At 35.2% G+C, this 11855-nt stretch overlaps 1 protein-coding gene across 1 annotated transcript; it reads left to right on the top strand.

Moving 5' to 3' along the window:
* Nucleotides 1–4227: 4227 nt before the first annotated feature.
* Nucleotides 4228–9271, top strand: LOC109164000 (dynamin-related protein 1E-like). Its single transcript, XM_019312740.1, has 15 exons — nt 4228–4653; nt 5002–5065; nt 5145–5252; nt 5565–5666; nt 5872–5922; nt 6018–6079; nt 6387–6477; nt 6562–6626; nt 6778–6972; nt 7069–7188; nt 7266–7336; nt 7785–8010; nt 8093–8143; nt 8268–8651; nt 8918–9271. The coding sequence occupies exons 1-15, from the start codon at nt 4513–4515 to the stop codon at nt 9044–9046; spliced, it is 1860 nt and encodes a 619-aa protein (XP_019168285.1). The 5' UTR covers nt 4228–4512; the 3' UTR covers nt 9047–9271.
* Nucleotides 9272–11855: the final 2584 nt, after the last annotated feature.

Below are 11855 nucleotides of genomic sequence, written 5' to 3' on the forward strand. Positions count from 1 at the left end.
ATGGTCTACCAAAAGCATGGGAGATGAAGGTTACTACTATGAGGGATCATCATGACCTCAAGACAGTTTCAATGTCACAAATCTTCAGTGACCTAAAAGCATATGAGTTCGAACACGAACCAAAGCTCACTGAAGAGCCCGAACCAAAGAATGTCGCTCTCGTTGCCCATCAACAACCAACCACCTCAGCAAGGTCAGATTTAAATCCTTCTGATTTCTTAACTGATGAACAGTTTGCCTTGTTTGTGAGAAATTTTAAAAGGTTCATGAGGATGAACAACTTCCAGGATGCATCAGCAACATCGAGTTCTTCAAACCGAAGGCACTCTGAAAGAACGAGTGGTTTCAAGAAGCGAGAACCCGAGGATATGCAAATTAAATGTTGTGTTACAATTGTAAGAAACCTAAACACTTTAAGGATGAATGTCCATATCTGGTGGTCCATAAATACCAGGACCAAGACCAAAGCACTAGTATTCTCAGCAACATGCGATCAATTAGTAAATAATCCTCGAAGTGATAGACGAAGGAAAGCACTGACCGTTGATGAAGCAATTGAGAAAGTTGAACCTGAGCCATGCTCTTCTAGTTCTAGTTCAGACAGTGACAGTTTTGGAAACGAGAAAGGACTTCTTTGTCTCTACAACCATGAAGAAAGCGATGACAACATGTGTCTAATGGCTAAGGAGGATAAGGTAAATTCTCAATCCTCTTTCTCAACTCAATGTGAATATAGTTCTGGTAGTGAAGAAAATCCAATGGATTTGGTTATGAAACTGATGAAGGATTTTAAATTTATGAAAAGCACATATTCTAAGCTAAAAGAAGAGAATGCTCGACTATTGATTGAACGTGAAGAGCTCAAGAGCATCGTGCTAAAAAAATAATGAGATGCTTAGCACCATTAGTCAGTTCGAGAAGCAAGTTCTTCTTCTTAAAGAAGAGTGCAAATCAAGAGAAATAAGAGAGCAAAACTTGCGCAAGTTCATTGCAACATTCACTAATTCGTCCAAAATAATGGATCGAATGATGGATGATCAAAGACCATCAGGGGATAGAGCCAGACTTGGCTACAATCCCAGCTCTTCATCACATGTCTTATTGACCAAACCCACAGACCCTTCTACAAGTAGACGTTTAAATTCTGTGTTCGTTAAGGGTCAAACCTTGCTACCCGAGCCAATGAAAGTGACTGATAAAGGTAAAAAAACCCACAAACAAGCCAATGCATCATTTGACTACTCACCACCTTCATCTTCTTCACCAAGCTCTGAGGCATGTTCCTCAACACTAAAATCCACAGGATCGAGCAAGAAGATTAAAAAAAAAGTAGTTAATGGGAATCATTCAATGAAAAATCATTTTGTCTATATCTTGACAAACATCTATTCTTTGAAAGGATAAGTAGATCCTTCAAAATGAATAATGAGTTGATGGTACAACTCATGAATAATTCTAAAAGATCAGAGAAACAAATCGTCACTTAAAGACAAAAAGATTTGTAATTCAGAGTTCGTGAAGGACGAGCTGATGTGTTAAAGAAAGGTGTGGAGATATGACAGACAAAGACGATTAAATCGTTAAGAGAACGAGTTGATCAGGACATAAGTGATCTAGGGATCATATTCATAAATTGTTCTCAATTGATCTTTAGTATAAAAATGTCAGTTTTGTCTCATTGTAATGTGACCACAATTCCAATATGACATTCACTTTGAACTTTCTAGATTTTATGGTCTTTGTGTAGGTCTTTTTCTCCTCATGGCAAAGACCAAAGTGAATCTAACACTATACTCAGGTGTCCTTAATAGTTTCTTGTTTATTAGATTTGTTCACTAGCAGGTAGAAATTTAAAGTGAATCCTTTAAAAAGATGATGATGATACAGATCATGGAGAGATGAAAAATTATAAAAATGCTCCCTTCCTAAGTTTGATGATTCAGCTTCCATTATTCAATAGGTAAGTTCCAGTTGATACTTTTCAATTATTTATTTTTTGAGTGCTACCATTTTGTGATGAATATTTATGTGTATTATTAGTTAGAGTGCCAATTGATTAGAACATTGAGTACATAATCAATTACTAAACTCTCTTGAATGCCCGAAGTATCTAAAACAATCATTTCATTTCACTAAACTAATACATTAGGTATTAACTAATATAGGTAATTAACTTGAAAATGTTCTCCTTGGGAAATGCTTATGTGATTCTGTCAGTCCATAGGTGTGTAGGAAAATTCCTCCAGTCTGGTATGATTTGATTCTGATGAGTCAAATTTTACCTGCAAAAGGGAAAGGAAAGTAATCCAAAAATCAAAGTATTAAAATGCATACTTTGTAAATCTATTACCAAATTGCTCCTTTCCTTATATTCTTCACGAATCTTACTGGTTAATGTGAATATGACTCCTGGCATGGTTCCTGCAAACTTAAATTTAAAACAATCCAACTATAGACAATGTAAACCAATCCTTAGGAGTTCATATTAAGAGTGCCACAAGGCACAATTGTTCATCATACAAACCACAATAAAAAAAAAAATCTCATTGCAAAAACCACAACATAGAAACATCCACCAAAATGCATTAATATGTCTTTTCAACCTTAACACTATTTTCCTTCATTTATTTTATTTTATTTTTTATTTTTACATTTACCTCTTGCCTATCATACATCTCACTGATAGTCACAACCTCCATCGTTTGACTTGTGGAGTCATCGTGTGCATTGTTATAGCTCAGACTAGACATAGAGTTAATACTTCTCATGGGGGTTTGCTGGTCTCTCTCAGCAACACTACAATTGGAGAAATCATTTTTATATTCAAAAATAAAACAGTACAGAGATCTTAAAACTAAAAATGAGACAAACCTTTCATTGAAATTGATAAACTCAATAGAACTTTGATTGAACAACACTTGGGTGACATCATAGGAGCTGCAAAGTCTCACCTCTCCATCTAAAATCAAATAAAAACCATTAGTATGTGTATGTGTATATTAAAATAGTAGTACCAATATTAAAAATAAGGCTTATACTCACTATTAACACCATGTTTAACCCTACAAAACTGTAGCAAAACAACCACATGATCAGTGAAGTTTGATTGAAAGAATGACTCAATTTTGGCCATATATTCATCCAAAACGTACACCTTAGTTGATTAACCCTACAATAAAGAAGAATAAGTGTGTAGTAGTTTAATGATACTCAAACTGTACATTAAAAATCTAACAAAAAAAACTGTAGATTGAATATGTACTTACTTCGCATCCTCTATAGTAAAATCGATTAGCTTACATGTTTGTCCACTACCCGACCAATGACATATATTAGGTTTGAAAAACATTTAATCTAATTATGAAAACTATGAAGAAAACATATTAAATTTAGGAGAGCACAAAACTTACCAATAAGTTCTTTCTCATTAAATCGTAGGTTACTATTCAGACTGGAAAATGACGTCAAGCGATACATATGCCACGGAAACCCTGCACTTTTATATTCTTTTGTTGTTGTCTCGTAGTTGAATTTTAACCGATATTTATGCATGATAGTTTTGTAGGTATAAAAGTAGGTAATGACAAAGAAATTCTTTACACAATAAACCTGTTGCTCTTGAAATGTAATGTATAGTTTTGGTAAGTGCGCATGGATAACAGTGTCCTATAGAATTAAAAACATGTTCTTGTTGTTAATCTCATATATGCAAATGCAAATCTGAAATCTGAAAAAGGAGAACAACTTACTGATTTCAGATGTTAAAAACTGAATGACAACAGTGTTAAATGCATATACCTCTACATCATGAAAAACAATCTCTATACTCAAAATACCCATTCTTTCCATTTTACATTTACTTACCAAATAAGCTTTAATAAATTTTATTTAATTTTTATTTTACATTTGCTTACCAAATAAGCTTTACTACAATTTCAAACTTATTTGGTAAGCAATATAATTAATCTTTTTGAATTTCGTTTTATTATTCTTTACAATTTCAAACTCAACCAAATAATGAAATCAATATTTTTTAATAATTTCTTTTCCACCAATCAAACAATATAATTAATCTTTTTGAAATTTCAATTCTATTCCTTCTTAGATATTTTTCAGAAAAGTAACACTACATTCAAAATGAAAAGTGAATAACAATTCAAAAGTTTAAAGAGGAAGGTACAACTGATTCAGCACTTGGAACAACCCACGGTGAGTACACACATGCATATGTGAGATCCCCTCTGGATCAAATTTGAACAATTGAAATTTGAACAAAAACAGTCCAACAAGCTCAGAGTTTTGTCTCCCTAAAACATCGTTCTTTCACTTCGCATTCAATCCAAGTCCACAAAGTCGCCAACTTCAAAACCTTTCCCTCGTCTTTCCACCTTCAGATCTTCATTGCCTAAATTATTATTTTCAGATTTTTTTTTTCCTCCAAAAATTTGTGTGAATTTTTGGAGCTGAGCATCAGATCTGGTTAGGCATTAGTGTTTTTGTGAGGGTGAGAAGATGTCGACAATGGAGAGCTTGATCGGTTTGGTGAATCGGATTCAGAGAGCTTGTACGGCTCTCGGCGACTACGGTGGGGGTGACAACGCTTTCTCTTCTCTCTGGGACGCTCTTCCCTCCGTCGCCGTCGTCGGTGGTCAGGTCAGTTTAGTTAATTCCTTTCTGCATTGTCATCTACTGGTTTCTTTACTTTGTTTTTCGTCTAGAAATGGGAATTTGCATTACTCAGTAAACTAGATTTGATCAATGGCTTAGAGAGAGATAGAGAAACCGGAGCGAGAAATGTGCAGATCCAAGCAGAGTAAAAGATAATGAGAGTCTTGAGTGAATATTATGGTGTCGATTGTGAGTTTTGATGGAAAAGGAGCAATCTCGATGTCTTTTTTGTTTATTTTTTCTTCGTCGTGGTGTTCTTCTTTGCATTTCATTGTTTATGTCGGTGATTTGGAGTTCTCCTGTAGTTGATGATTGTTTTATAATGGAATTCAGAGTTCTGGAAAATCATCGGTGTTGGAAAGCGTAGTTGGGAGAGATTTTCTTCCTCGAGGATCTGGTGAGCCCTTTGATCACATCTGAATGAGATTTGGGGACTTTGTTGATTTTGATTGAAAGTATCTTCTTTGTTATTACAGGGATTGTCACAAGGCGGCCATTGGTATTGCAGTTGCACAAGACAGATGCTGGGCAGCCGGAATATGCAGAGTTTGCTCACTTGCCACGAAAAAGATTCACAGACTTCGGTATGTGAAATATTGTATACACTACTAATTTCTTATTAAGTTTCAGATAAGGAGCTAGTTTTCTTATGAGTGTTGTATCAATGTTTCAGCCTCTGCAATTGTAGGCTAAAAATTCTTTTCCTATTTTAAAATGTGGTACACAAATTTGGTCACCTTCGTAACACATCCCTTGATGGTTGCAATTTTGATTTTTGCTTTTAGTAATTCTAATATATATGACTGAATGCAGGAAATATCTGAAATGTGTTTGTTGCAATGTGTTTCATAACATTATGGACCTGCAATTTTGACTGTCTGATTTTTCTTTTGTAGCTCTGGTACGCAAGGAAATTCAGGATGAAACTGATAGAATCACTGGAAAATCAAAACAAATTTCTCCTGTTCCCATCCACCTCAGCATCTACTCCCCCAATGGTATTACATCCTTTTTCTGTCTATTACTCAACAGAAATGACCATTATATGCTTATCTTGTTGAGTTTCATGAGACAGCCCAGAGTTCATGGTGTAAATGAAGAACGTTTCCTTGTTTACTTTGTACTGCTACCCATCCTCCCATTCTCTGTGTGTGTTAATGTTTCACTTGCTGACACCTTGTTGTGGTTGCTTTCTGTTGGCAGTGGTCAACTTAACACTGATTGATTTGCCTGGTTTGACAAAAGTTGCTGTTGGTACTGACTTTATCCTTTTTATCTCTTTGTTCTCTTGGCTGTTTTCATTTTGAGTTCTAACTTTTTGCAAAACTAAACACACTTGTGCATTGCAGAGGGGCAACCTGAAAGTATAGTTGAAGATATTGAAAACATGGTCCGAACCTATGTTGGGAAGGTAATGGTGCATTACTCTCTTTCACAGCTTTACTATTATTAAATTAGAATTTTCTTGTATCTGTTGGATGAAGTGAATATACTTCACTGTAGGCTAATGTTAAAATTTGAGTTTTTGTATCCAGTTAGTTTGTAGGCTGTTATTTCTCTGAGCAGTTTGTTAAATTTTAAATTTCAGTAAACATTTTCATGCAATTCTTTTCATTGTGTCATACATGGTAGAGGTAGATGCTATTTATGTGCTTATGCTAATGTTTCTTTATGTTCTGATTTACTCTATATTTAATGCTTGAATTATGGCATTGTAGCCCAACTGCATTATACTAGCAATATCTCCAGCTAATCAGGATATTGCCACCTCGGATGCTATAAAACTTGCCAGGGAAGTGGATCCCTCAGGTATATTTTATTTTAGAATCTTTGTGACATCTCTTCCTGTCATTTTTCCAAATATTTTTAAAACATTGTTGACCATTCTTGCAGGTGAACGGACCTTTGGGGTGCTTACAAAGCTAGATTTGATGGATAAAGGAACTAATGCATTGGATGTGCGTTCTCTCTTTTCCTTTAAATGAAATTGAAATTACAGTCTTATACGGAGTAGTTCACTAGCTTTCTGTTGTTTCTTTTATATAATTTGACAGTCCTATTTGATCATCAATACATCTCTATAACAACTGAAACCGCTTCTTTCTGAAGGTTCTTGAAGGGCGAGCTTATCGGTTGCAACATCCTTGGGTGGGTATTGTAAACCGTTCTCAAGCTGATATAAACAAAAATACTGATATGATTGTTGCAAGAAGAAAGGAGCGTGAGTATTTTGCTACAAGTCCTGACTATGGACACCTTTCTAGTAAAATGGGTTCAGAGTACCTGGCAAAGCTTCTTTCAAAGGTACATTCTTTAGTAATTTTAATCCCTTGAATGTTCGTCTGAGTGGCTTATGCAAAGTGTAGAATGGAGATAATATCTTAAGCATCTTGATTTCAGCACTTGGAGTCTGTAATTAGGGCTAAAATACCAAGTATCACCTCTTTAATCAACAAAGGCATTGAGGAACTTGAATCAGAGATGGACCACCTTGGAAGGCCTATTGCTGTTGACGCAGGGGTGAGCTGCATTTCTCTCTTGAATCATTATTCTCATAATCCCATCCTATTTTGTGAGTGACTGAAATTTTTATTCAGGCTCAATTGTACACTATCTTGGAACTGTGTCGTGCTTTTGACAAGATCTTTAAGGAGCATCTGGATGGAGGGTATGCAATTTCATTTTTCTTTTTCTTCTTCCACTTGTTGCTTTGGATGCAAGGTTTCAAGCTTTAATCGGTTGATTTTATGCATGAAGTATTTTATATTTATTTATTAATTTTCTAGAATCATCCCTCAAAATTTATTAAGTTGAATAGCATGAGTAATCTATTTCTCTAAAACGGTTATTCACAGAACACGGATACTTATTGAAGGGTTGTGCCTTTTGGCTGATTGAAACAAATTTAAAAATAGTGTTCCTACATGGAGTAACAAAATTTCATCTCGTGAAATTGCAAATTGTTGCCTCGCTGATTTTATCTGAAGAGCTGCCTATAATATGTACACGAGTTGTGATCTGTTGTTAATAAGTGTCTATCACCAGTGGTACTTTTACCCTCTACTTGTCTCAAGTTTCTTTAGTTAACGCACATTTCCATTTGATATCTAAATCAGCCGGCCAGGTGGTGATCGAATCTATGGAGTTTTTGATAATCAGCTTCCTGCGGCTCTAAAAAAACTTCCATTTGACCGCCATCTATCCATACAGAATGTGAGGAAAATTGTTTCTGAGGCAGATGGTTACCAACCTCACTTGATTGCCCCAGAACAAGGTTATAGACGGCTTATTGAGGGATCATTAAATTATTTTAGAGGCCCAGCTGAAGCTTCTGTTGATGCTGTAAGTGTTTAACCATAAGTTTGGAGCATTTATGTACCTTTCTTGTCTGCAACATGCACACCTGACCAGTACACAATATCAGGTTCACTTTGTTCTGAAGGAACTTGTGAGGAAGTCAATTGGAGAATGCCAGGTAAAATATATTTGTTCTAAAAGTTTATGTTTTGATCAACAGGGTTAATAATACTGTTCTGCCTAGTTGCTTCTACTACTACCCTCATGATTAACAATCCGCTCTAATTTCACTGATGGGATAGGAGTTAAAGCGGTTTCCCAGTCTACAAACTGCAATAGCTGCAGCTTCTAATGAATCCTTGGAAAAATTTCGTGACGGAAGTAAGAAGACGGTCACTAGACTCGTGGACATGGAGGCTTCATACCTGACAGTGGATTACTTTAGGAAGCTTCCACAGGAGGTGGAGAAAGGCGGAAACCAAGCAGCTGGTGCTGGTGGTGCTGCTGCTGCAGACCGCCATGCGGAGGGTCACTTTAGGAGGATTGGGTCAAATGTGTCATCTTATGTGAATATGGTTTCCGACACTCTCAGAAACACTATTCCAAAGGCAGTTGTTCATTGCCAAGTGAAGGAGGCCAAGCATTCTTTATTGAATCGCTTTTACGTGCAGATTGGGAAGAAAGAGGTACTTTGACTCTATGACATTGTAGTATCTGTTCAAACATACTTTCTCAACCGAATGAAGCTCAAAGAGTCAACAACGCCTCAACTGAAGCTCGATCTCATGACCTCCCACATGGGAGAGGTCACTACATGTCATCTGAGCACAATGTGCTTGGCTATGCATTTGCACTTTATCACAGGCAACACGAGTTCAATACCCTCAAGTATTTGTATCAACAATATAGCGTTGTTGGATTGTGTGACTAAGAGATTTGCAAAATGTTTCAGGGTAAGGCACTTGGAGAACTGTTGGATGAGGATCCAGCATTGATGGAAAGAAGACAGCAATGCGCAAAGAGGCTCGAACTGTACAAGAAAGCGAGGGACGAAATCGACTCTGTATCATGGGCTCGATGAGATTAGTATATATAGGTTGGAGATGTCGGTATTATATCTCTCTCAATTGAATCCAGCCATTATGGCGGGTGCCTTATTTGACAACCCAGATTCTTTATTTGTATTCATTTATATATGGTTTGGAGTGTTGTGCTTCGCGTTTGCCAATTTTGTTTTTGGCAGCTATTCTGAATGACTGTTGTAATTGCAGTAATTTGAATGCCAACTTGTTTGTGTTCGCTATTAGAGTATCTCCGATGCAAGGACAAAGAGGGGGAAACAGGGTTAAAGCTGAGGAGAGAGGACTTTTTCGGAAAGTATTTTTTTTCGAAAAAAGTCTGATTGCACGCGCGATACATGACTAACATGCGCCAATTAGATGGTGCCCCCCACCTTCTATTATATATTAAAAAAAATAAGTGATTAAATAAGAGCTAAAGAGTTGTTAAAGTCAAAATCCATAAGGACATCCTTAATAATTTTTATTTTTATTTTTTTTCAATTTTTTGTGGACCTCAACATCCACTTCATCATCTATCATCTCGATAAATTATACTGTGCACCAGGGCGCATAACGTATTGTGCGCCCTAATCTAAAACGATGTCGTTTTGTACCTTTTCGCGTGGATGTAGTTAACTCTTTAAAAAATATATTCATGTTTTAGAATATACAGAATTGTATAATAGAATACACAAAATTTTATACTTGAAAACACAGAATTTTATAATTGAATACACAATCTTTTTTGAAAGAATAATACACGTATTCTAACATAATACTCCCTCCGTCCCATTTTATGTGTCTGGTTCGGTTAACGAGACTTGACTGAAGTTATTTTTAATCTAATTTTTCATAATATTAAGTTTAGTATTAGTATGCAAAATTTATATATTTAGAAACTACACAAAAAGTACTATTAAACACAACAAATCAAATTTAAAAATAAGTAAAGAATACTAAAGAAAATGAACCAAGAAAAAAGAGTTGGTTTGACCAATGAATAATAAGCATGACACATAAAATGTCCACAGAGAGAGCACATAATATACATAAACTCTTAACATAATACACATAAACTCTTAACATAATATAAAAAATAAACTCTTAACTCTTTAAAACAAAAATTCATGTTTCGAATGTACAGAATTATATAATAGAATGCACAGAATTTTATACCTGAAAACACAGAATTTTATAGCTGGAAACACATAATTTTATAATTGAAAATTTTCATGTTTCGAATGTACAAAATTATGTAATAGAGTGCACGAAATTTTATACTTGAAATTAACAAAATGACATCGTTTTGGGAGGCGCGGGACGCACATTGCTATGGTATAACGATTGTATCGTCTCATTCAATTACAAAATCTCTTCCCCACATTAGCTTTAGATTTTTTTATGACCCACCATTTTACTTTATATATTTTAATTATTATTTCTTTATCTATTATCATTCTAAAAATTATAATTATAAATTTGATAACAATATTATTAATAATTATAAATTTAATAATAATATTATTGATAATTAAGAATTTTAATTTAATTAATAAATATAAATTTAATAACAATAATAACTTAAAAAATTAAATAAAGTTAAATTAATAATTAAAAATAAAAACAAGAATGTTAAAATTTAAATTAAAAAAAATTTTTATATAAAAAAAAAAAAAAAAAAAAAAAAAAAAAAACCAAACAAGAAGCATTTGCAACGGCTAGCATTATTTTAAAATAATTTTTTTAAAAAAAGAAAAACATAAAGTCTTCAATTGAGAGTGGCTGCCAATCGCCCATGCGGGCGCATGTGTTGGGTTGACAGCGAGTTTGCGTCTCACTTTAATTTTTTAAAAAAAAATTCTGACAAAATCTCCTCATTGTAGAAGAAACCCACTTGCAAAAATTTCTACTCCACATTTGTTAAAAACCTCCCTAATAATTTTTACTATTTGAAAAATCAAATATAATCTTTTATTGGGGATGCTCTAACATGATCCATTAATATAAAACACTACAAGTGATTGTCAAAATTATCTTTTAAGACGAAGCTTAAATAAAAGAAAGCTAAGTTGTGTACTTTTTTTTTTTTTTTTTTTTTTTATTTAATACATTTGAGTGTTATTTAAATAGTTGATATTTATTGGTACTTGCTACAACTTTGGGGTTTACATCTCTTGTTATTAAAAAATATGTTTTCGATGTTATAATATATATGATTTAAAATCAGGGTTGTAAAAATCCTGCCTAGGCACCGAGTAATCGGCGCCTAGGCATTAGGCGCCCATAGGCCGTAGCGATTTCCGCCCTAGGCTCCCGCCTAGGAGACCGGCCGCCTAGGCGCCCGCCTAGCGCCTAAGTCAGCCGCCTAGCGCCTAACTTGTCCAAATACGCCGAGTTAACTCGTCAATTTCTGTCGAGTTAGTCGAGTTAACCCGACCGACTCGACCTTGCTAATTTTTTCCATTTATATGACATATACATATAATATGACATATATACACTCGTAGACTAGTTTGATACTTTCAATCTTTGGATGATTGAAGTTGATGGGGTAAGGACCCCGGCCCAAGAGATAGGGGCCCAAAGAAAATAGAAGTGGGCCAACATCGAGAGGAGCCCAAAGAGCAGTCAAGTCGAGTCCAGGAGTCGGCCGAGGCCCAAGCCCAGGAAAGGACCCGGCTCGAGGAGAGCCGTTGAGGGCATTAAAGGGGTTCCTTTAATAGAGAGCCGTTGAAGCATTAAAGACAGGACCCGGTCGGGCTGTTACAAGCCTAGGAGAGCCGTTGGTCGACCGAGTAATAGCGTCTAACGGCTCCATACCTTGATTAG

This window comes from Ipomoea nil, unplaced genomic scaffold, assembly GCF_001879475.1.
Source record: "Ipomoea nil cultivar Tokyo-kokei standard unplaced genomic scaffold, Asagao_1.1 scaffold3054, whole genome shotgun sequence".
In the NCBI taxonomy this organism is placed as follows: domain Eukaryota; kingdom Viridiplantae; phylum Streptophyta; class Magnoliopsida; order Solanales; family Convolvulaceae; genus Ipomoea; species Ipomoea nil.

Coding starts and splice junctions, on each gene's coding strand:
- LOC109164000 (XM_019312740.1), top strand. CDS start 4,513: ATGTCGACAATGGAGAGCTTGATCGGTTTGGTGAATCGGATTCAGAGA. Junction 7,337..7,784: donor AAGGAGCATCTGGATGGAGG/GTATGCAATTTC, acceptor TATCTAAATCAG/CCGGCCAGGTGGTGATCGAA. Junction 8,144..8,267: donor AGTCAATTGGAGAATGCCAG/GTAAAATATATT, acceptor CTGATGGGATAG/GAGTTAAAGCGGTTTCCCAG.